The sequence below is a fragment of the Panthera tigris genome, chromosome B1 (genome assembly GCF_018350195.1).
Source record: "Panthera tigris isolate Pti1 chromosome B1, P.tigris_Pti1_mat1.1, whole genome shotgun sequence".
Lineage (NCBI taxonomy): Eukaryota > Metazoa > Chordata > Mammalia > Carnivora > Felidae > Panthera > Panthera tigris.
Genome location: NC_056663.1, coordinates 103552085 through 103578368, shown reverse-complemented (window position 1 = coordinate 103578368; position 26284 = coordinate 103552085). Strand labels below are relative to the sequence as shown.

The window sequence follows — 26284 nt, the reverse complement described above, 5'->3', positions numbered from 1 at the left end:
CACAGACTTCCTTCCATGCCCACCACCTCTTTAATCCCTGGCAATCACAAACCCATTCTCCATTTCTGTAACTGTGCCAGTCCAAGAATGTTATAAAAATGGGATCATATAGTGTGTAACATTTTTGGATTTGCTTCCTTCCATTCAACGTAATTGGAGATTCATCCAGATGGCTGGAGGCATAGTTCATTTCTTTGTGTCTCTTAGTAGTATGCCATGATATGGATGTATCACAGTTTACTTAGCCAATTGGTGAAGGAGTTCTGGATCGTTTCCAGGTTTTGGCTATCACTAATTCAGCTGCTTCACTGGGACAACGGGGTACTCAAGGGCACAGCTAAGGTCTGTGGGGCACAGGGTAAGTGTCCCACGTCACGACTGGTATTACAACTGGTTGCTGGAGTCATAGCTATAGCAAACCTCCACCTGCCATGAGACCCCTCCCCAGCTGCTGGGGACTGCTCAGGTCTCTGGGTTCTTTGAACCCTGTATCCCCTCCCCCTGCCCTCTCTAATGATGCTAATGATGCTAAACATCTTTTCATGTGTGTATTTGCCATCTGGACATCTTGAGTGCCATGAGAACCTGTAATTCTAAATTTCAAAAACATTTTATGAAAGATGGTGTTCCCTTTCCACTAGAAAACTGACCATTTTACAGGTGAGGAGGCTGCTGCACAGACAGGTTAGATACTTTAAATCCAGGCAGCCATGATGTAACATGAGGCATTCAAATCCAGCCGACTCAGGAGGTCACACAGTTTCCTGTAAACTCCTCCTCCCCCAATCTCTTCTCACAGCAACAGTCTCTTTCCTTTGACAACTGTGGAAGACTGCAATTTGATCCTACTGACAAAGTTTATGGTTTCCCTTACAGGGTCTTATAACAGGTATTTGAATACATGTCTTTTATTCCCCACTAGACTCTATGGACCCCAAGGGAAAAGTCTATATCTGATTTATCATTTATTTCTCACAAGCATTGGTACATTGGAGCAATGCAAACATTTTACTGAATGAGTGAATGAAATAGTTTTCTGGCACCGATGGAGGGGGAGAAAGCATGACCTAAAATAGTCTCTCATTTACTTCATTCATTCAACAGCTAGTGTTTGTGTACTAGGAGAAAGGCACTTGATAGGTCTGGGCAATAGGGACCCAGGCCCAACTTTCACAAAACCTGGATTTAAATGAGGGGGCAGGGGAGCAGAAATTAAACAGAGTCCCAACAATAACGGTGTAACACCAGACTCTGGAAAGTACCACAGAGAAAAAGAGTGAAATGAGAACTTAAAAGAGGGACTCGACCCACCTGATTTCAATTGTGGAGAGGGCAAGCAAGAGCTCTTTGGAATGGAGCTTTAAAGAACAATTTGGAATTACTCAGTGAGAGGACAGGGAAGGGGAAGGAAGGGGGAAGGGAAGAGGAGACAAGAGAAGTATGTTGGAGGGTAAGGTTCGTTTTTCAGCTGAAGGGACAGAATGCAAATATATGACGTTTCAGAGACACGAAAGAGTTTGCTAGATTGGAGACACAGGCAGAAGGTACAGGAGAGTGAGACATGCCTGCAGAGGTAGCTCGAGGCCAGAGCACAGGTCCTTGTGGTCCTTTTAGACTGTGGTAAGGCCTCTTATCTTAAAACCAAACTAGCAGAGAACTGGCACGTAGATAGTGGCATCCAGACTTCTCACCACTTTTACAGGCACAAGTGCTAGTCTGGGCATGCTTGGCTGTATTTAGACCCATGGAGGCTCATTGGGCAACACTTTTTGGCCTTTCCTCGAGCATCTGTCAAAATCTATTTAAGGTAAGAAATGTAGGCAGACTTATCTCTGCACCTTCCCCAACTCCCAGACTACGTCCCATTTCCTGCTTCTCCCCTTCAGAGATTTTAGAGATTTAAAGACCAGGAAAACTTCTCTCCTCCTAGAATCCAGTCCCTGTTTATCAATTCTGATATGCATTAGACTCGCTTGAGGGAGCTTTTCAGGCACTTCCCCCCCCCGAGGTTCTGATACATCAGCTCTGGGATTTTTATTTTATTTTTTTTTTTTTTAATTTTTTTTTTCAACTTTTTAAATTTATTTTTGGGACAGAGAGAGACAGAGCATGAACGGGGGAGGGGCAGAGAGAGAGGGAGACACAGAATCGGAAACAGGCTCCAGGCTCAGAGCCATCAGCCCAGAGCCTGACGCGGGGCTCGAACTCACGGACCGCGAGATCGTGACCTGGCTGAAGTCGGACGCTTAACCGACTGCGCCACCCAGGCGCCCCAGCTCTGGGATTTTTAAATCTGATACATCAGCTCTGTATTTTTAAAAACTTTTTTTGAGTGATTCTTGTATGTAACCAGGATTGTGAGTGACAGTATTTTAGGAACTCATTGAGACAGATGTAGTGTTCTGATACCATCTCCCCCGTGTAGTGGTGCAAAGGCGAGAAAAGTTTTTCTTAGAACGATCGAGGGAGTTTTCCTTAGTCACGTAATAGTTACCTGTACATGGAATAGCTAAAGCTTAATTTCTTCCAAAATACCATTGTTATTTATTTTAATGTGACGAATGAGCTCTAAACAGAATAACATTGATAGTGTCTGTTTTCATTTATTTCCTCGAACACTTAACTTTTCATCTTAAATATCGAATAGAAGACATAGTATAAGGTGACCCTGTGCCAATAATTACATTTTTATTTATTTATTTATTTATTTATTTTTTTAACGTTTATTTATTTTTGAGACAGAGAGAGACACAGCATGAATGGGGGAGGGGCAGAGAGAAAGGGAAACACAGAATCAGAAGCAGGCTCCAGGCTCTGAGCCATCAGCCCAGAGCCCAACGCGGGGCTCGAACTCGCGGACCGCGAGATCGTGACCTGAGCCGAAGTCGGACGCTTAACCGACTGAGCCACCCAGGCGCCCCTACATTTTTAAGCACTTTGCAAAGACAGGACTATTTTCTTAATTTACTTTCTTTTAAAATTTTACTTTATTTTTATTTCAATTCCATTGAAATTAATATACAGTGTTATATTAGTTTGAATTGCACAATATAGTGCTTCAACAATTCTCTACGTTACTCAGTGCTTATCATGAGAAGTATACCCTTAATCTCCTTCATCCATTTCACCCATCCCCCTACCCCTCTGGTAACCATCAGTTTGTTTTCTATAGTTAAGAGTCTGTGTTTTGGTTTGTCTTTTTTTCTTTATTCATTTGTTTTGTTCCTTAAACTCCATGTATAAGTGAAATCATATGGTATTTGTCTTTCTCTGTCTCTCTCTGACTTATTTCACTAAGCATTATTCCCTCTAGTCCATCCATGTATTCTGCCATTACCAAAGCCTGGGAGAGACACCAGGTGTTAATATCAATTGAATAACTACAAACTGCCAAGTTCTTTGCCAGGCAGTTTACGGACATCATCTCATTTCCTTGCAGCAGATTTATGAGATAAAAATCATTATTTCCATTTTTTATGGATAAAGAAACTGAAGCTCAATAAAGTTCAGTAACTGAGAACCACATACCTAATAATTCATAGAGTCAAGTTTGTCTAATTTCAAAGTCATATAGTTTTTCCATGCCTAGACAATGTTTCCCTTCTGGAGGAGGAAAGAAAATATATTTTAAGCCACATCTGATATAGGTTGGCTCTCAAATTACTTAATTGACACATATGTGTTTTCATCAACTGCCTACATTTGCATATTTATGGTGTCCCTAACCCATTCAATCTCTCCTCCCTGAAATGGCTAGTTGTGGAACTCTTAACCACTGGCCGTAGCATGTATTAACTCTCAGACAGGCAGTGTGCATCAGTTTCAAGGTGGATAGGAGATTCCTGTTACTTGAAGGAGAGAGACCTTGGGCTTTAGACAGACTGGGAATAGGATCAGGACTGTGAAAGTGCTAATGGTTCTCCTCCAAATGTCTAGTGGTTCTAATCTCTATGATAGATACCAAAGCTGTGAATTGTGGCTAAATCTTTCCAGTGCCTCCTCAGCTTGATCCCCATCCTGGGTCAGTATCCCTATAGGTAATTTCTCTCCTGACTCTGGCACTCCGGACTTTCTACTACCACGAATTGACTTTTACCTCTATAAAGAAAGGGAAAAGAGGGATGCCCAGACCTTGGCAGAAAGCGCTCACGCCACTACCCTTTGCTGCCCTCTACTGACCATATCTGGAAATTACATGTAACCGTTCAGGCCCCTGGCCCAAAGCAGACACTACAATGAGTGAAAACAAGCACACAAAATTTGAGGGTGCACCAAAACAGTAAATAAGATATGATATTTTAAATTAATATTTTTAAAAGCCAAATTTCAAACAATACATGATGAAGAAAATATCTAAATGTACCTAAAATAGTACCCTAAAATAGCTCATATGTACATAGTCCCTGTCATTCATCATTTCATTCAAGAAGTCAAATACTACAGTGGAAAATCATGCTACTAATATTGACCAACCTTTTTCATCTTTCACGCATACGGGAAAAAAAATCCCAGAAAATTTAGATTAAACCAACAACAAAAATGAGAAGGTCCAAGTGGAACAGTTTTAACAATTAACTCCTGAAGAAAACAGGTAAGAGAACAGAGGAAAAAAACAAAACAAAACAAAACAAACCAATAAACAACAACAACCCACAACAAAAAAAACTAACATCTTCAGAGTCAAGAAGCCAAAGAATAGGTGGCTATGAAACAAGAACAAATAAAGAGAAAGAGTTCTTGGAAATTAAAGGTATCATTGACCAAATTAAATTTAATAGAAAGTCTTGAAGATGGAGTTTAAGGAAGCCATTTGACCTTGACACTTGGAACATTCATCTTTCAGTTTTAATAACATAAGATTACCCTTTCTTTGTCAATAAGTAGAGCTATTCAGTTCTTCAGAAAGAAGTAATTTAATAATTGGAATATTGTAAATGTTGTTTTAATTTGTAGAATCAACATATAAACAAAACTTGGAAGACAACAATGCAAGACAACAACACAAGAGAAACTGACTAATATTACCACTGATAATATAAAAAAAATGGAAGTCTGTCTATTGAGGCAGCAGAGAGACGTGGAAGAAAATGTCACAGATCTTTCTCACTTCAATATAGCAAAAAGATCAAGATATACTGCCTAAAATTGATGGAACAAAATATAGAGTTGAAGCATACTCTTTAAGATTATACATAATCACCAGAAAAACCAAAACAGTATTAACTGGGAAAACTGAGAAGTGGATGGATAAAAGAAATAAGTTTCTCATCTTTCAGTAGATACCATCTCAAGTTGATAAACAAGAAATGAAAGTATCAACATATGTTTCAGAGGAATGGTGATAACCACCCGCTGAACAAAAAATACTTAAAAATAGAGGGCTGGAAATGGGGAGTGGAGGAACAAGTTCAGGTAGAGAATTTACTTTTCATGGCACCACTGTCTACTGCTTGGTTTTTAAAATTCGCATATGCATTAATTTTACACTCTGAAAGTTAAAAGAAAACAACTTTCTGCAGCTGCAGCTCTTGGCACCATTTCCTTCCCAGCTGCAGTCTCTCTCTTTAAACCGACGGTCAGATCCTACTGAGTCAGGAAGGAGTAAAAGCAGAAAAGTTTCTGCTCTGAAATTTAAGTGTTCTGGAATATTGTTTGTTTGTGCTTGTGTTCTATCTTTGCAATGGCCCAACTCTTTGGAATACTAACTTTTGACTAATCTGTGATATCTAGACTCTCCTTAAAGTTTTGCTAAACTTTGTTATCCTTCTGTTCTTGACAAAGAGTAATCCTGACTCGTTGGCTGTTACTGTGATCGTGGTATTTTATTTTCTTAGAATCTTGATTCTGGTCAACTGCTGCCTAGCTGGGTCCTACTCAACCTGCCTAGGTAGGAATGAAGTTTCCTTAGTGGTTATCCTCTGAGACTCAGCAGGCATCAGCAGAGTTGTAAAACTTGTGTTTTGAATCCAGTCCTTCTCTCTCCACCCTCTGTCCCTTCATGGCCCCGAACTAAGGTATGGGGGGTCTGTTCCTTACTCCAGAGGTCTCATTTGGGGACTCAGCCTTCATCATTTTCCTTGCTTCCTCACTCTCCCCACGTCCCATCACCAGTTTCTAAGATGATAGGCTGTGGCCCAAGTTTCCCTCATCCCCACCAACCCCCAACCCCCATTCACTTAGAAGGAACCAGGTTGAACAGGTATATAACACACCCAATTGGTGCTTGCCACTCAGTAGATGATTGTTACCCACAAATTTCCTTTCCCAGTCCTGGAAGCTGTGACTCTGTTTTTGCAGAGTTGTATTGGCTATTATGATTAAGTACACATGGGGTGCCTGGGTGCCTCAGTTGGTTAAGCATCTGACTCTTGATTTTGGCTCAGGTCATGATCTCATGGCTTCACGGATTCAAGCCCCACGTCGGTCTCTGTGCTGGCAGCGTGGAGCCTGCTTGGGATTCTATTTCTCTCCCTCTCTCTGCCCCTTCCCGACTCGTGCTGTCTCTGCATCTCTCAAAATAAATAAATAAACTTTAAAAAAAAAGAATTTTTATGATTAAGTACACAGTTATCCAAGAACTGTAATTTTGACATTAAATATTTTGGACAGCACAGACTCAATCTTTAAGACCACTAACTCCTAGACTTGGTCAGTGAGACTGCCATCCATAAAGAAATTCCCATCTGTATGTAGGTATCCACTGGGTATGTCCATATCTAGATAGTTTTTAAAGAGGCTTGAGACCTTTCCCTTGCATGGAAGTGGAGCACAAGTGGTCGTGCTTATACTCAGAGGCCTTTTTTAGCACAGATAAAATGTCAAAACAATAAAGATCTTGATCTGATGTAAGTTCCTTTGTGCAAACAAGCTTGCATAGCAAAATGGTGCAGATAAACGCAGATGAAAATGGACTTTATACAAATAAATGAAATTATATTATGTTTCTCTATTATAAAAATAGATCAAATAGTAAGAGCAAAAAATAGGTGAAATGGTAACATAAACGGACTTGTGTAATCAGAGGGTCAACTCCTGACATTTTCCTCTCCAGGCCTTTTCTAATAGTTTTGTTGCTAAGGCTACAATGTTTTTGCCAGATTGGAATAGGACTGTCAACTCTAATGAAGATTAAGTAGCTTTCCCAACTAGATTTTTTTTAATAAGCATCAGTTAATACTGCTAGTTTTAAAAGCCATATTCACGAAGAATGGAAAGATCTTTAAAGATCTGTTCTTAGAGCATATAACTAATAAAGTTTGAACTTTAGTAGCATTTCTATTCCACAGTTATGCCAACACAAATTTTTATCAGTTACATTGGACAAAATAACTTATAATTTCACATATTTAATAAAAAAGGAATAAGAAATTACTTGCAATTTTAGCCCAAAATTAATTCCCTAAAGAGTAAATGAGGTCACTTAATAATTCTTTTGATTGGCTGGAAAACTGTTTCACAACTGCTTGCAAATTCACACTTGATTTATTCTTTGAACTATATAGACTAAGTTAGAGGTTTAAGCCCTCTATCTTTTGGTTCCTACCATTCATTGGTCAGTCATCTGAGGAAAGTGTAAATACAAATACACCCAATGAAACATGGAGTTTTACAAATGAAAACCAATTTATTCTGGACACTCAATGGCTAAAGGGATGTAAAAGGTTAAGAGCTGGGGCACCTGGGTGGTTCAGGGGGTTACCTCAGCTCAGGACATGACCTCAGTTCGTAGGTTCAAGCCCCACATCAGGCTCTGTGCTGACAACGCAGCGCCTGCTTGGGATTGTGTCTCCTCTCTCTGTGTCTCCTTTCTCTCTGCTCTTCCTGCACTCGTGCACTCTCAAAAATAAATAAACTTAAAAAATAAATAAATGAAAGGTAGAGCCATTCGGAAAAGGGTGAAGGAACTCCTTTTGATGTGCTTGCTGAGGGGTCAGCTGAGCTTCCTTGGTCATGGACAGAAGAGACCACCTAAACTTTTAAAGGTAGTGGTTTGCTTGCTCATTAAACCCACAATTCTACTTGTGCACTAAATCGTGAAAATTAAATGAAAGAATTCATGTAAAGTGCCTAACAAGTAACAGATGCTGTGCTTTCTTCCTCTGATGTCTTTATATTTTTGTAGCCAGAAATCCCAATGTTAATTTCCAATAAGAAAGTCTAGTTTTTTAGAGTCAAAAGAAATTCACCTTGAGTATTGCAGCATTAGTGACATCTGGTGGAAAATGGGAGTTACAATATAGGATTATTATAGCTATTCTGATCTTTGCTGTATAATATCACTTTCATCAGGTTTTCACACATCCTTCTCTCCAACTCCATGGGAGTATACTTCCCTGCCCTATTGAAGTTTGGCTTAGCCATAAGACTTGCCCACATAGTGGAATGTGGGAAAAAATGTCAGCTTTTAAAGTTCTGAAGCTAAGCTTGAAGAATCCTGGATAGCCATTGCTCCTTCACTAGTTGAGTAAGACATGTGACCTGCAGATTTGCCTGAGAAGAAGATAAGCACCCCAGATGACCCAGACTTACAGGGGAAAAAGTGCTTATCATTATTCTATGGTTGTTTGCCAAGCAGCAAAAGTCAACTAATATAGGAGATTGTTACCTCTATCGTAAACATTGTAATCATGGAAGCTTGATTTCCCTATCCAGCTGGGGACACTGGGAGAAGGATCCTGAAGACCAGGTGTGGTTCAGTCCCTTCTGAGGCTCTTATTTCAGACCCTGATAAGCTCAACTAGAGCATGCTGTTTTTCATTCCTCTATGGTAAGCAAAACTGAATCAGAGTCCAGGCCAGGCCCACCCAGGCACCCCTCCTTCCTTTTTAAAGCTGAATTTTATTTCATTGCACGTATACATCACATTTTGTTTACCCATTCATCTGATGGACATTTGGGTTCCTTCCACTGCTTGGTTACTGTGAATAGCACTGTTATGAAAATGAGCATCCAGGATTGTTTCATTCATCCTGGCCACTTGGCACATTAACAGGTCCACACCATAATTTTTGAATGAATGGATGCTATGTGTATTTACTTAATAGTGGAAGTTAATACATGTAAAGAGTTAGACTAAGCACTCACACCAATATAAAAATAAAAATATTTTAAGACAAATTTAAAACGTACACATTTATTTCATCATCATTTAAAGCTTGATTTTATAAACCATAAAAAAAAAACTTTTTAAGAGTTCTGTATCATAGGAATTTGAAGTAGAAATATTCATACCTTTGTAGGCTCAGGTTATATAAATTAAAATCAAATAATTGGAAATGTTTTCAATATGGAAACTATACAAATGAAATAAATGGCAAAAGGACCTAATAGGAGCAATATTTCATTACTTACAGATTCTTATTGGGTAATTTCAGAATCTAAACAAAGACTTTGAATATTCAGACTTATTTTGCTATATTTTATATTTAAACATTTCCCTACCTATATTCTGAGTCAAGGTACTTGACCAAAAAAGGTCTGATTTAAGAAGGCATTTAGCTTTATAACAAAAGTTTGCCATCTATGGTTACCACTCTCAAAGGAATTGACATAACAATGATGATATAATCTCCTAGTCCCCTTTTGAATAGTGTGCAATAATGTGGGTCAACCCTGTATAAAGTCATACAGGTACCAAAAAATGGAACAATTATGCACAGTTCAGTGAAAGCATAATGTTAAGTTTTCCCCATCTAAAAGTTAACCAATGAAACAAAACGTATCACCTATAGTTGACTTGGTTCCAGGAAAACCACATCTGAGAATTACAAGTACATCACAGTCCTTATCCTCAGTCATTGACAGGAATTTTGTAGGCCACTGTGCTATTTACTTTGTGGATCGTAGTAGTAAATGAACGAAGACGGACTTCCTCAGAATTGGTAATAAACTGTGGTCCCGATTCTTCCCATTTTTCAGGTACAACCAAGTCTTTGTCTGTATAAATCAGTAGATCAAATGAACCTAAATTGGGGACAAGATCATTAAAGTACCATTATTTTTTCAAAAGTAAAACTCCTCTCCCTGTCCCTCTCACATTTGAACCACCTATAGTGTCAGAAAAGCTACTTTACTCGGATCTCTAATCAGTTAATTGTTAGCTAACTGCTTTTCCTCAATGGAAATTTTAGTACAGAAAACATTGTACTCCTTTTACTTTATCTTATGAAAAAAAATTCAATTTTTTTTCCTTTAATGAGAAAACCATTAAAAATATTTGCAGAAAGAATTAATCACGAGATAGCATGAATGTAAGCCATAGAAGAGATAATAACATCTTGGTTTTGTGACTGATGTATCCCAGTGCCCAGAACAGTGTCTGGCAGATAGCAGGTATGGAGGATATATTTGATGAATGAAAGAGTAACTAAGTTAGGAAAAAAAGACACAATTATAGCTAAAAGTCTTCATTATATACATAGACATGTGTAGAAAATAAAAATAATGAACAGAATTACATCAAAATATTTTAGAGTGAGTACTGTAAACTACTTTCATTCCTTCACCGCACTTCTAAATAAGATGCATATAGCATTACTTTTGCTTTATTAACATTTTTCTCATTTGTATTACAGGACACTGATAATTAAGAAAAAATTTAATAAAAGGATGTGAAATTTGTATAATACTTACAAGAAACTTCCAACAGTGGCAGAAATGTCACTGTAGCTGTGATCTGTCTGATCACTGAACGGATTTCATCTTGGATAGCTTTCTGAGACTTTTCTCTGGGTGCACTACCAAAGAAACCAAATCAATTAATTTAAATTTTAACAAGTTATTTAAAACATTGGTAAGATTATTTAACTGATTAAATATTTCCCAAATCAAATAAGTAATGCATTCAAAAGGTTTTTTTTTAAATATTTAAATATACAGGAGTATAATATGTATCCTTAGAATCTATAACCTAGTAGGCACAGTATTATCTCTGTTATTTCATTTATCCTCCTAATCGTTTTTAGGGTTGATCTTAGTATCAAGTTATTCAGTAGCAGATGATTAGAAAACCTGTCAAGTGCTTCAATTAGGAAAACTTCAGTACCTCCTAAAATAAAGATAACAAGTAGTATCTAAAATATTTAATCAGTATAATCATTTTGGCATTTTTAGTATTGCCTAAATGTCTAATTCCCTACTGCCTCAAAAAAGACGTTAATCCGGCATCAAATTATTTGTATAAGTTAAAGCTTTTCTAAAATAGACCAAAGGTTTCAGAAACAATCTATATTTCATTACGAGAAACAGTTCTCAGTTTATAGATAAGCATGCTTAAGACAATGCTAGAAATTAGCCTATAATGATGGGCCATTTGGGGGATCCACAAACTTCAGTTTATGAAGTGTTGCAGGAAGTTTGTGGCATTAAATGAAATACAGTAGAGCTGCATCTTTTATTTATTTATTTTTTGTTTATTCATTTATTTTGAGAGACAGCGTGAACGGGGCAGGGACAGAGAGAGAGAGAGAATCGCAAGCAGGCTCCACACTGTCAGTGCAAAGCCAGACATGGGGTTTGATCTCACAAACCATGAGATCATGACCTGAGCTGAAATCAAGAGTCAGATGCTTAACTGACTGAGCCACCCAGGCGCCCCAGTAGAGCTGCATGTTAAGCTGGGAGAAAAGTCTAGGATAATACTTTCTGGTCTTAAAAGTACCTTGAAACTCATTAAATGGCCCACCTAGTCCATCATGTGTAGCTTCTCATATAGCATCATAAACACTAAAGTCTGTAATTCATGGATTTAGACTAAAGGCAATTATGTCCATGATATGCACAATTTTTTTGTGAGCACAGTTTATGAGCCCTATTCTTTTCCACAGGGGATTAGGTCAAATCAAGCATACTTAGAAACAAATTACCTTATATAAAACTAAGTTCAATATAATTAGAACTCCTTTAGTAAGGAAAAGAAATTTTGCAAAAAATATATAAAAGTGGAAGTAATTTAATTCATACTTACCTGTCATCTTTTGCAGTCTTGTCACACTCAATATCAAATTGCCACCTTTCAAGGACTTCACCACTCTCAATATTTGAGATGACTACCACCAGTTTCTGAACTGAACACTTGTATAACCAATCTGGAATACATAACAAGGCATCTTTTTTTGATCCACTGCATTACAAAGCAGTTCTCTTCTCAGGTCTCACTTCCTATTGTCTGCAAATTCCTACCCCTAGTATTTTGGAACTCCTCCAACCTGTACAGGAAACTTGCCCCACAATAACCTAGCTCCTGTTTTTGAATTCTCCGTATTTGTACCAGATACAGTACTGAGTGCTGAGAACAGAGTAGTGAACATGCAGTACTTCCATCTTAATCTAAGGTAAAATGTAGGAGTGGAGGATTAATCTAATCATTGTGCCAATAAATGTAAGATTTATTATAATTGTGATGAATGCTATGAAGGTGAGGTATTTGATGCAGAGAGTGAATACAGGAAACTTTGGTTCATTCAGGGAGTTCTCATTTGAGTTTAGTTCTAAGAATAAATACTATTAAATATGCAAAAATATACAGAAAAGGGTATAGGTCTTAAATATTAAAAAGGGAAGAGCATCTGACTAGAGGACTTAAAAAAAGCCAATACAACTGCAGTTACGGGGAGAACGAAGGCAAGTTTAGCAGGACACATAGGGGTCAAACCATTCAAGGCCACGTGGGCCAAATTAAAGAAGTTATATCTCAAGAATGAGGGAAGTCATTATTGTGTTTGAAGGAGGGTGTGATGTAATTAAATTTATATTTCAAAACTATCCTTCTGGCGGTGAAGTGGAAAGTAGACTGGAGGTAAAGAGGGGATCTAGGGTCACTAAAATTAATTAGTAATTCAAGTAAGAAGTAATGAAGGCTTATAGAAGGATAAACTGGTAAAGATGGATCAGTAGATACATTCAAGAGATTTCATGGTTAAAGTTGTTAAGATTTATTGAATACTTGAGAGTAAGGAAGAGGAAAGACTCAGGGATACCTCCTAAGTTTCTGGTTTTTATCACCAGTTGGATTACTGATACATTCACTGAGATAACCCCAAGATCAAGAGTCCCATGCTCCACTGACTGAGCCAGCCAGGAGCCCCATTTTTCATATGCTGAGTTTGAAATATCACTGGGATAGTCACATGAAGATATCAAGGGACTCATTTAATATATGAGCACAGAGTTAGGAGAGCTGGGCTAGATGTACGTTTGTGAGTCAACTACACAAAGATTAGTGAAGCTATCTAGGTATGTCAGAGATCTAGAGAGGTTATCATGAGAAGAAGGCCTCAGAATGAGCCCTGAATTAATCTTAGATATTGGGGCAGTATACTCAGGAATCAGCAGTTTGTTGTTGTTTTTTAAGAGACAAAACAATTTAGTAGTATCGAGGGCATGTGGGCCACCTAGGTCTCTGTTGCATACTCTTTTAAAAAACAACCCTTTACAAATTTGAAAATATTCTTTGTAGGCAGTACAAAAATAGGCCACTTGCTAGATATGGCCTGGCACCATTGCTGACCCCTTGGCATATATCAACAACTTTTTATCAATTTAGTTCTGAAAAGGAGACTGGTTAGTAAGTTAAAGATTTGGAGTAGGTGGAATTATTTTCTTTTAAAACTAAAGACTGACTAAACCAATGAAAGTAACTCAAAACAAAGGAGTCAAAAATATCAGAGAAGAAATAGGGTAAAGTCCTTAAGAAGGCAAGAGGGATGGGATTCAAATTGACAGAACAATTTGCCTCTAAGAACAATTCCTCCATGTTAATTAAAATAAATGGGAAAAGTTAAATAGAAAGGTCTACCTACATCTGAGGTGAAATGTCATGAGTGTAATCTTAAAGGAGAAAACCCAAAACCATTAGCTTAGGCCAGGCTTGCTTCTCTATCAAATTAAGATGACATAGATTCATACTTAGAGGTTTCAGGCTAAATAATCTGAGGGCAGCCCTAATACAGGATTACAGATGATTTAGTTCTAAAGGCAATAAAAATATAATTAATGCTATTTTAAAAAAAATTTTAATGTTTGTTTATATTTGAGAAACAGAAACACTGCGCAAGCAGGGGCAGAGAGATGAAGACAGAACCTGAAGCAGGCTCCAGGCTCTGAGCTGTCATCACAGAGCCCGATGCAGGCTTGAACTTACAAGCCATGATATCATGACCTTAGCAGAAGTCGGACACTTAACCGACTGAGCCACCCAGGCTCCCCACAATTAATGTAATTTTAAAAATAAAGCTACTTGAAAAAACATAGATGGCTTATGAATTAAAAAGAAAAAAATAGGTGACTAACTGCAGTGTTTTTTGGAACTATTATTTTGGGAGGTCAAATGGGGAGGTAGGGAGAAACATCTTACAACACAGAAAAATTAGAAATGAGAATCCTAAGTGGAGAAAAACAAGATTAAAAAAAAAAAAAAGGAATAGATGGAGAATAAGTATTGTGATCGAATACAGTAACTTCTTGAGCTAAGGAAAAACAATGAGTGTTCAGATAGAAAAGGCTTACTGACTTACAGGCAGGATTTTTTTTTTTTTTTTTTTTAATGTTTATTTATTTTTGAAAGAGAGAAAGACAAGAGTCAGAGGATCTGTAGTGGGTTCTGTGCTGACAGCAGAGCCCATTGCAGGGCTCAAACTCAGGAGCCCTGAGATCATGAACTGAGCCCAAGTCAGATGCTCAACCAACTGAGCCCCCCAGGCGTCCCAGGATTTAAAAACAAAAACAAAAACAAAAACAATAACAAATGGAAATAGGTAAAAATGAGAAACTTCTACTGGGTGTCCTATTACTTAGTAGTTGTACTTTTTTAAGTTTAATTCCCAGGTTGGATCTAATTTTATTTTCCTTTATTCTAAAATAACGATGGCTCTAAACTCCAGGCAGCTACAGAAAATAGATCATGTTAAAAATACAGTGGATTTTTCTCAGATAATGAACACCATCATAAGTACATTAAATTCTAATTTGTTCCATCTGGCCACATGAACTGCAAAAATCATTTCTTTTTTATTTTTTTAAAATTTTTTTTTTCAACTTTTTTTTTTTATTTATTTTTGGGACAGAGAGAGACAGAGCATGAACGGGGGAGGGGCAGAGAGAGAGGGAGACACAGAATCGGAAACAGGCTCCAGGCTCCGAGCCATCAGCCCAGAGCCTGACGCGGGGCTCGAACTCACGGACCGCGAGATCGTGACCTGGCTGAAGTCGGACGCTTAACCGACTGCGCCACCCAGGGGCCCCCAAAAATCATTTCTAAGGGACTTGATGGAGATTGTTTTGTGAAGCTGTATCAGATACCTAACATCAAAATATTCAACTCACTCAAAATGTAGGGTAAAAGTGGAATTTCTTTCAATTTATATATTTTTGCTTTCTTCCAATTGAGAGTCATTATATTTGAGATTGTAGTGTTTTACACTTCTATATACAGAGCGAAAAAACGACCACCAAGATGCCCGGAAGGAAGGGTCATAGAAGGCCTGCAAAACTCAAAATTGTTTCCAACAGTTAAATACCTTTCAGTTGTTCCACCACATTATTTAGGTATTTTATGAGCTCAGGATCAGTTGTTACAAGCAAGGTGAGTCCATATTTCTGCACTCTAGTAAAGGTTTCAGATGGATATATGCCACGCTGATATAAAATGCTGTTGATACCAAATGCTGAAAACAAAAGGAATGTTAAAGAAAAGTTATTATCACTTTGTAACTCCGTAAAATAAAACATATTTAGCTGTGGCTATGGTTTCATTAATGGTATAAAACTGTAAATGCCTAGACAAGTGTTTATGGGTGTGTCGCTGAAATCAGAATAGGTAAAAAGTGGAATTAAAAATCCTTAAAATCTTGCTTCTAAGTAAAAGAACGCGATACCTGCACTTATGTGGCAATAAAAGAAAAACGCCAAACTATATTAATCTACTACCGTCAAATTTCAGCTCATTGTAATCCAAGTCCAAATTCGGGCTAGAGGATGTCAAGATCGGCTTTTGTGTCTGAGTTAGCAACTGATTTTACTGTCCAATGCTCCAGGCAACCCTCTCCTTTCTTTTTCCTCCTTTTCCCCTCACAAATCCTGCCAGATTCTATCAGAAGGTACAAGTGGCCTGGTCCAGAACAGCGAGCCTCCTAAAGTCTAGTTCATCACCCCAACACCAGAATCAAAGCGTGAAGATCGGGTTCTTAAAAACATACACGGTCTCCACCCCGGTCGTGTTCTGTCTCAAGTCGCTGAGACCCGGGTGGTGGTGGGGTGGGAGGGGCAGGTGAGGAAGTGCGTATGATCAGCAGTTTAAAGCAATTCGGCAGCTGATGGGGCTACGACAAGAGACAGGCCTCGGTTCAGCAGTACCTAGGCCTCCAGCTCCATTAGCAACGCATCCGGAAACGGCGCCTGCATGCGCCTCCTCCTAGATTCTCCAGCCGGGCAGGAGGCTGGGGCAGAGAGGGCTTGAATTCCGGGCCTCTCGGCACCCCCGCAACCTCGCCCCCGCGCTTACCCCGCCTCCGTGGCCGAGCCGTGGGCCTACCGGGCGGCCTGGCCTCAGTTCTCCCGCCCTCCGGCCTGCGCGAGGAAGACTTACAGAAGAACTCAGCCACGATTTCGGCGCTGCCGCGCAGGGTGATGCCCTGCTCCCGGGAGAGCTGCAGCGCCATTGCCAGGCCTACAACGAAGGACCGCGCTTCCACCCGGCAGACAGCTACAGCAGGGACTTCCACAACACTTCCCCGCCACTCGTTTCAAAAGTAACGACGCAGCATGCCGTCGGGTCCTTTGCGCAGGCGTGACAAACCTCTAGGTCCCGCCCCACGGGGCGGGGTCGGGCCTGTCTTCGCTCGCCTGAGCTGTTTCCTCGCGCAGGCGCAGTAGGTAGGCGTGGTCACGCATTTCCGGGTAGTCCGGGTCCGGAGCGTCCTGGTCTGGCTCCTCTAGTTGTGGGAATCTAGACTGCGTCGAGGAAGGAGGCGGGCGATGTGGTTTTAGTTGCCACACCTTAGGCCTGCCAGGGAGCACAATTTCTAAGTTTCATAGATATTTTCAAAGCGATATGAACTGTTCGCCAGCTGCACCTTAAGTGGCCCCGGTGATCCCTAGTGGGCGCTTGAAACTTTTGCTAGACGCTTTGGCAGTTCGTAAAGAAACCGGGTGCGCGGTAGCCAAGCCACAGCCTTGGAGAGCCCGATTACTGTATGAGAGAGGGGCTTTTCCCGAGAAATTAGGTTAGGGTTAAAGGGATGAGCCGCAACCTTTTTTGTCCTGTGCCTATGTCTGTCCTGGGCTCAGCCTTCTTCCACCCGGCCTCACTGTAAAGCGGTCAGGAGCGGCTGGAGGCTGCATCTGGCAGTCTAGCTTGTGCTCCGTCCATCCCGCGCACTTTGCACCCACAGGCAAGGTGGTGAGGAGTAAGTTCATTGCACCAAAAAGGCCCATCTACACTGAAGAACTTTCAGGGGAATTTTGACTCACAAATTCAATGACTTTACATTAGGATGAGAAATATTTCAGGGAGTGCACAATTAATGTTCGTGTCAATTGTGAAACAATTTTCGCAAAAATTTTATTCGCCTTAAAGCAGCTAGCAAAATTATTTGTAAAATGAAGTCTCAGAAACTTTGTTCCAGACATACTTTGCTATTTAATTATATGAGAAGTGCCTGAGTGTGTTGCTTTTCTATTGTTCTGTAACAAATTACTACAAATTAATGGTTTAAAATATCACCCATTTGTTATCGTAGTCGTGTAGGTCCGGAGTTGGTGTGGTATAGCCGAGTGCTCTGCTTAAGGGTCTCACACTGTTGAAGTAAAGGCGTCTGCAAGTGGAATCTCATTGAAGATCTGGGTTTCTCTTCCAAGCCCCTGGCTGTTAGCAGAATTAATGTCCTATGTTTCTTAGTCTGAGGTTCTTCTTGTTTTGCTAGTTGTTGGCCAGAGGCTTTTGCCAAATAGCTCTTCTATAAGCTTTCTCATACTTACAGTCTCTGACTTCATGGAGATCCCTTTTAAGGATTCATCTGTGTGTTTAAATCACCAACTTTTCACTCTTTCCACCAGGAACTTAGAGTCAGAATTCTGGCATAAGACTGGTAAAGCATGATGCCCACCTTACTACGAATAAAAATTGTCTTGCTAAGGAATTTTATATTAATACTCAGCACTTCAGGTAAGACTTCCTTCAGTTTCATAGTAATATAGTTTTTAAATTATCTGAAGATGCAAATAATTGTTGGTATAATTTTGGAGATTCCAGAATTCAAATGGCTAGAAAAATGTATGTTTTCCATGTATAGAAGTATTTATTAAATACGTTTTTTGTGCTCTGTGAAGAGATGTAAGAAATAATTAACCTTTGAAGGTAAAGTCTGTGGGGCACTGGGTGGCTGGGTTCTTTGAACGTCCTACTTCGCCTCAAGTCATGATCTCACGTCTCATGGGTTCAAGCCCCATGACAGGTTCTGCACTGACTGCCTGGAACCTGTTTCCCTGGCTCATGCTGTGTCTCTCTCTCCAAAAAAAAAGGCCAGGTCTGTACTTTTTGAGGACTTTGTAATCTAGTTTTGTTTAAAAATGCATAGTTGAAAAAATAAAGGTGGCACCCGCGTGGCAGTTGTGGCAGTTGGTCCAACTCTTGATTTCAGCTCAGGTCCTGATCTCACAGTCACGAGATTCTCTTTTCTCCCTTAACTTCTGCTCCTCCCCACCACCTCTCTCTCTCTCTCCCCTGTCTCTAAATAAATGAAAGAAAGAAGGGAAGGGGAGGGAAGGGAAGGGAAGGGACGGGACAGATTGAAGTCTCATAAATTTGGCCTTATCAGCCTTCTGCCTAACTCAGCAGCCCCTTTCCAGATTATTTTCCCAATCTGCCTCTTCTGTTAGTCACTTTTCCACCTCAGGGCTTTTCATAATGTGCTTTTCTCTGCCTAGAAATTTCTATCTGTTCAGATTTCTAATTATATTTATATTCTTTTTTTTTATTTAAATGTAACTGTATTCTAGAAATTTTCTTTGACCTCTCTATAAGGTCCTGCTCTATATTAGCATCTCATTAGCACTATTTCAGAGCATTGCTTTCAGTGTTACAATGAAAACAATGGAATTGTAATAATTATGTAACGATTTGTGTTACATCTTCCCTTTTACCATGGAGGATCCATGTTGACATTTTATGGGTACTTCAATATTTGTTGATTGAATGATCATTTTAATATTTCCCTAGGAAAATTTCATGGAAGAGCCCAAGACATTTTCAAATTGGAGAACCGATTGGATGAATGAGGTGAGGCCACATTTTGGAAGCTTTGAATATCCACATGAGTTGATTTAATTGGAGGTACCAGGGATATGTAGTTTCTTAGAATTGACATAATTAAAGGGGCATTTTCTCAGGTGTAAATTTCAGTAGTGGTTGTAGAATGGATTATGTACAGGACAGTCTAGAGTGGTGGCCCTCATACTTGAGAGTGTGAAAGAATCACTTTGGTATTTTGCTATATGTACGTTCCTGGCTTTTATTCCCCCTTCTCCAAATCTAATGCAGTCCAATACCATAACCACTAGCCACAGATGGCTCTTAGGCACTTGAAGTGTGCTTGTCCAAATTGACATATGCTATAAGTATAAAAATACCTGATTTCAAAGACTTACTATAAAAGAAAAAGAATGTAAAATATTATGTTTTTCAATTGATTACATATTGAAATGATATTTTTACATGCATTGGATTAATTTCACTTGTTTCATTTTAGCTTTTTAATCTGACTACAAGAACATTTAAAATTACATGTGTGACTCATGTTAGATTTCTGTTGGACAGTCTACTCTATGGGCTCTAGGAGATGACCTATGTTAATCAGCATCCCAAATGATCCTTATGTTACTTTTTGAAAAACAGTAGACCACAATGGATATTTTAGTAATGCAGGCCTAGGAAGTTGAGACCCTGGACTAGATGGATGTGTAAGAGTTTGAATAAGAAGATCTATATCAGAGCAAGGTATTTGGAGGCAAGAATTGGGAATATAGATAAATCCAACAGGATAGTGTTGGTCAAATCTATGGAGATGTTAGGAAGAGCTGCCCAAACTCTGAGCCTATTCTATTTATTTAACACAATAACACTCAAGATTCTAGAAACTTTGGAGAGATTTATTTCCTATTAATTTTTTTTAACTTTTTAAAAAAATTATTTATTTTGGGGATGCCTGGGTCGTTCTGTCAGTTAGGCGTCCAACTGTGGCACAGGTCATGATCCCATGGCTTTGGATTCTCTGTCTCCCTCTCTCTCTGCTCTTCCCCTGCTCACATTCTGTCTCTGTCTCTCAAAAATGAATAAATGATAAAAATAGTTTTATAAAAAATTTTATTTATTTTGAGAGAGACGGCATAAGTGGGGGAGGGGAAGAGAGAGAGGGAGACAGAGAATCCAAAGCAGGCTCCACACTCAGTGTGAGCCAGATGTGGGGCTGGAACTCCAAAAACCGTGAGATCATGACCTGAGCAGAAACTAAGAGTCAGACACTTACCCCACTGAGCCACCCAAGAGTCCCCCTATTAATTTTTGAGTGTTTTGTTTGATATTGACCTATTTTATTTAAACCATCTTATCTTTACAGAATGTTTTTTAAAAACTTGCTTTTGGGAGGTGCCTGGGTGGCTCAGTTGGTTAAGTGTCTGACTCTTGATTTCAGCTCAGGTCATGATGTCACAGTTCATGAGATCCAGCCCTATGTAGGGCTCAGTGCCGACAGCAAGGAGACTACTTGTGATTCTCTCTCCCCCTCTCACTCTGCCTTTCCCCCACTCTCTGTCTAGTGCCCCCTCTCTTTCTCTGGTACACAGATGCTCCCTCTCTTTCTCTCAAAATAAATAAACTTAAAAAAAAAACCCTTATTTTCAGTTACTTGAGTTTAGTTTTATTTACAATTCAATGAAGTCTTTCTGATGTTTAGAGGAAAGCTATTTGGACAGTGAGAAGTATAAACATAACTTAAGATTTATTTCTGAAGAAAATTCAAGCAGAGAGCATAACCAAACACATGTTAATAAAAGAGATACCTATGAAAAAGTGTGTCATAAACAGGCCTATAGTCCATATTAGGCTGCTAAAACCAGAAATAAACATTTCTAAAGCTAGAATCAAATGGAACCTTAAACTGAAAGTAATGTAATGATTTAAACAATCTACTAGTTGAGGAAACTGAGGTCCTGAGTGGCTACATCGTTAGTCTAAGATTCAATATCTAGTTAGAAGATTTAGTGGTAGAATCTAGGGTTCTTAGTCTTTTTAAAAAATTTTATCAGTTTGAAGACATGCTAATTAATACTCTTGTTTTAAAGGTTATTTTTACAAAAATCAACTGATTTTAGGTTAAAGGTTTTTATTCAATAAGCTGTACACATAACTTGTCAAGAAAATGGCAATTACAATCCATAATGAATTTTATGTCAATACACATAGTTTCAGCTGCCACAAGATGGCACTGTTTGCATATGAAATAATACCTTTTAAAAATTCAGTGTAAATATGCTTCAATTTGTGCTTCTGTTCAAAGTAAAATAAAAGAAAAATATATTCAGTGGCTTCTAAGGTATTTGTATATGTGGAATACATCAGAATGAAGTGTTAAATCATAATATATTATAGAATTCATATCTTTCTTTTAAACATTTAATGTATCAGTGATAAATAGTAACCAGTAATAGTAATAAATCACTATTCATATTTACATTTAATTTGTATATTTTTATACATGGAAAAGAAAACATTTTAGATAGTTGAATCATTATTCTTACAGACTTATGAGCATTTTCCTTCAAATCACTAGGTGTTATTTTATTCTCGAGGCCAATATCTTGACATAGAACAGTTTATTCTAAATCTGATAAAACAGTGAGGGATACTTATCTTTATGATAATATTAATAAGAAATTCATTTAATAAATTTTGGGGAAAACTGGGGCACCTGGGTGTCTCAGTTGGTTAAGCAGAGGACTTTGGCCCAGGTCGGTGAGTTTGAGCTCTACATCAGACTCTGTGCTGACAGCTCAGAGCCTGGAGCCTTCTTGGGATTCTGTGTCTCTCTGTCTCTGCCCCTCCCCTACTTGCGCTCTGTCTCTCTCTCTCTCAAAAATAAATAAACATTAAAAAAAATCTTTAAATTTTGAGAAAAAATTATTGTGTACATAGGTAATAATTATTATGTCAGTTTGGAGAACTGGCTTTTTTTTTAAAAAAAGGATATTGTCATAAAGAGCCATTTTCGTCACATACTTTCCTCCTAAGGACTTTCTTTGATTGTTGGCTCATATATTCAAAAAGATAGCACAACAATTTGAATTATGACATTATATTAATAAGCAATGGCTGAATAAAGTGAACATATATATCTCTATACTGGTGTAATTTATAATTTTTAATGATCCAGTTGTACATATAGAATATTATAATCTTATCTTTAGTAAAAGTTAGGAAAAAATATTACTGAAACATATTAATAATTCATAAGTTCTTGTAATGAAAATTATGAGCAGTTTTTACCAGAAAGTATTACCATGTTTTGTTATGATTTTGTTTTGGTATTTTACTATAATTCTCTAATGATAATGGCATATAGTCACTTGGAAGTCTTTTCATGGCTCAATCATGATTAGGTAACGAAAGGTGTAATTTGAAAGGTAGGTGATAATCTTACTCATATTTAATCCCCAGAGACTGTTTGATAGAATATGTGTGTGAAATATATATATGAAGAATGGGTTCTGCAATCGGTTAGATTTGATAGCACAGTGTATTTTAAAATATAATTGAAATTCAAAACAACTTAGAACAATTTCAGATATAAAACTACCAACACAAAGCCTCTGTGAAGAATTAAAAAGCCATGGTTGCTATTAAATTAATAAAAATAGATTTAATTTCTTAAATGATTTTATAATTATATATTAAATTTGATTTAACATTTTATGCCTATTGTACATTTTTAGTTTGTTGTTTCTGAATATTCTGTATGTAGGGTTATTTGTGTTGTTGTCTAATATGTAAATAAAGATGAATTAGTTGTGCTAAATCTATCGACTGATAATTAGACCATGATGTTACTTAAGTAAATGGAAGATATTTTTTTGAAGAGTGCTATAGACAAAATAAAATAAATAAACAATAAGTTTGGATCTTTCTTAAATAGTTATGAATATCAATTTATAAAGTATTTATGGGAAGAAAAAGCTTTGTGAAAACATGAAAAATCACCTTACTTTAAATTTGGTTATATTTTTCTATTTAGATAAACTGGCTTTTTAAATTGGAACAGTTCTCTTATAACCTGACTTGTATCTTGTGTTTATAGCTCATTCAAAGAATATAGTAGTCAAGCCGTATTTATCAGGTTACAGATCAGTCATGCACATTAATTCTATTATTTCTGCTGGGATTTCCCACTTATAAATTGAATATGACAGTGTTTTTTATTCTTGAGTAAGGTGCATAATCTATTTAGCATCAACTGACAGCAAAAAAGCTTCCTGAAACTCTAGAGTTGCAGGTTTAGTTTTGGAGACCAAGTGGATTAAAAATCAAACGGTGTCTTTTTATTATTGCTTAGTCTCAGTATAGTTGTAAATAAAGGTGCTAACTTTTCACACTGAAATAGATGGCAATTATCTTTTTTAGTGTAGTCTTTTGGATGATCCAGAATGTACCTTTTTAAGCTTGTGTTACATTGATATCAAAATAAAAGGAAACTTGAAGTTTCATTTAATTTGTGTATCTCCAAGAATATTCTTGCAGTCCTAGTATGAGAAACAACAGACTAGCATTTAGATATTTTAAAATGTGTTCACAGAATTTTGTTATTCTTAAGTGAGGTGTGGTTATGAGTTTGTATAATTAAAGAATTATTAATAAGATATGTTCCTTTTTATTTCTGGAATTTTACAGTAAGAGTTTTATTAAATTTGAGTTATCTTTAGTTTCCATTAGGTTAATAAGAAATTATAATATTTAACTCATAAAAGCAGCCAAATATACTGTTGTAATATGGTTGAACATCTTAAGGACTTACGAAGTTATGTGTTTCTATACCTAGGATGGCTGCCACTTTAGGAAAAAGATCAGGAGTGTGGGAAGGGCAGGAAGTTACCTAATGCCTCAAGTGTATCTGAACTTGAAGCAAGGTTATTTGAAGGACTCTGGAAATGTGCATGTACCCTCCTTTTTCTCCAAGATCTTGTTGTTTATGGTGTATCCCGTCAGTAACCGAAAAAGTGATGAATACTCATCAATATAAGTTTATTTATCTCTAAATTATAAACATTTTCTAAGCTATATTTATATTTTATGTATATAAGCATAATAAATATTTATATATATATTTAAAACATACACAGATGTTAGAAATTAAGAAAGATGAGATAAAGAAATGTTTCTTTTAAAAATGATTTTTGTAGGGTTTCTGGGTGGCTGAGTTGGTTAAGTGTCTGAATCTTGATTTTAGCTCAGGTCGTGATCTCACAGTCATGAGATTGAGCCCCATGTTGGGCTTTTTGTTGAGCATGGAGACTGCTAAAGATTCAATCTCTCTCCCCCACTTAAACACGTGCACTCTCTCTCTCTTAAAAAAATAAAATTATTCTTGTTATATCACTAGAACATAAATTATTTTACTTTCACTAAATGTATTAATGACTTAAAATTTATGTGGTTAATACGCCTCATTATTTTTTTAAAATTTAGTTTAATTTTTTGTAAAGAATGATTTAAAAGTCTGATACTTAGGGGCACCTGGGTGGCTCAGTTGGTTGAGCATCTGACTTCACCTCAGCTCATTATCTCATGGCTCATGAATTCGAGCCCTGCATCAGGCTCTCTGTGCTGACAGCACAGAGCCTGGAGCCTGCTTTGGATTCTATCTCCCTCTCTCTCTGTCCCTCCCTTGCTTGCTCTCTGTCTCTCTCTCTCAAAAATAAACAAACATTAAAAACAATTAAAAAATAAATAATAGTCTGATACTTAGTTTGGCTTATTTTAATACTTGGGGTTTTGTTTGTTTGTTTGTTTTTGAGCTTGTTTTTGGCTTTTTGACCATCAGAGCTAAAAAAAGAATATATCACAAAAACATGAAGATGCAAATGGAAGAAGTTCATTGTTGACTTACTATTTATTTTAATTTGTATTTTTATAATTTTAATAAATGGGTCTAAACAAAGGTTTAAAGCAGTTTTGACCCATTTCTTAAAAATATGAAAACTCATTTTCCTATTAGTTTGGAACTAATTGAACTGATTGTTTCTATCTTTTAATAGCCTTCGGAAATAATTTGTAGTTTAGAAAAATTATAAATAGATTAGAAAAATTGGTTTCCAAGTTTTTCAATTGTATAGATTTTTTTAAAAAAAATTGATACAAACATGCCCTCTCAGCAGTGTGACTGTCTTTTGAAAAACATTTGCTTATTCATTTAAAACAATCACTCTTTCTTCGAAAGAACATCCTGAGTGTTAATTTTCCTGAAATTGTTGTTAGCACAGTACTGAGTGCTAGGGGAGGGCAATTAAATTTGAACTGGTTGGCCTTCATTTCCTCAAGATATACCCGTAGTGAGTGATCTTTGACTTTCTGATATGTAGATCGTGTGAAGGTAGTGGTGCCAATCCATTTGCTACATTTTACCACAGCTCATTTTCTTATATTAAAAAGTCAATGTAAATAGAAGTTCTAACAGTTCTTCCTGCCCCCCAACGGATTGTTTTGTGCACATTTTCCACTGGAAATCATCAGTTAAAAGTATGTATGCAGAGGGATGCCTGGGTGGCTCTGTGAGTTAGGTGTCCAACTCTTAGTTTTGGCTCAGGTCATGATCTCACGGTTCATGAATTGAGCTGGTGGGCAGAGCCTTCTTGGGATTCTCTGTCTCCCTCTCTCTCTTTCTCTCCTGCGCTTGTGCTCCTCTCTCTCTTTCAAAATAAGTAAACATTAAAAAAAAAGAAAAAAAAAAGTATGTGTGCATAAACCCTATTGGTTGAAGGACAAGGCACCCTGAATTGGGGATGATGGTGTTCCTGGCTTGCCCTCTCTCCCAGGTAAATATGGAATAAATGTAGCTTGGATGGCTGACTTGCTTGTGTGGAAATTTGAACTATCATTTTCCATGCTGGCTTCTGTCACACCAATCCTGTGAGGAAAATACATTATTTTCATTGGGAAGGGGTGCCCCAAACTTTTGAACACCATTCATTTTCCACTTAAACCTGCTGAAGGCACAGAATAAAAGCGCTCTAAGGAGTTTCAAAA

General features: G+C 37.6%; 1 protein-coding gene and 1 long non-coding RNA gene across 2 annotated transcripts in view; one reads left to right on the top strand and one right to left on the bottom strand.

The window, feature by feature from the left end:
* Window positions 1–9117: 9117 nt before the first annotated feature.
* On the bottom strand, window positions 9118–16746 carry MAD2L1 (mitotic arrest deficient 2 like 1). Its single transcript, XM_007087605.3, has 5 exons — window positions 16583–16746; window positions 15516–15662; window positions 11966–12086; window positions 10633–10736; window positions 9118–9963 (listed from the first exon to the last, which is right to left on the bottom strand). The coding sequence occupies exons 1-5, from the start codon at window positions 16653–16655 to the stop codon at window positions 9791–9793; spliced, it is 618 nt and encodes a 205-aa protein (XP_007087667.1). The 5' UTR covers window positions 16656–16746; the 3' UTR covers window positions 9118–9790.
* A 60-nt stretch (window positions 16747–16806) lies between these two features.
* LOC122237967 overlaps window positions 16807–26284 on the top strand; it is a 51053-nt gene continuing 41575 nt past the window's right edge. The window contains exons 1-3 of the long non-coding RNA XR_006216807.1: window positions 16807–17402; window positions 18052–18160; window positions 19214–19273. This is a non-coding gene — a long non-coding RNA (uncharacterized LOC122237967). The remainder of the gene's footprint in view (window positions 17403–18051; window positions 18161–19213; window positions 19274–26284) is intronic.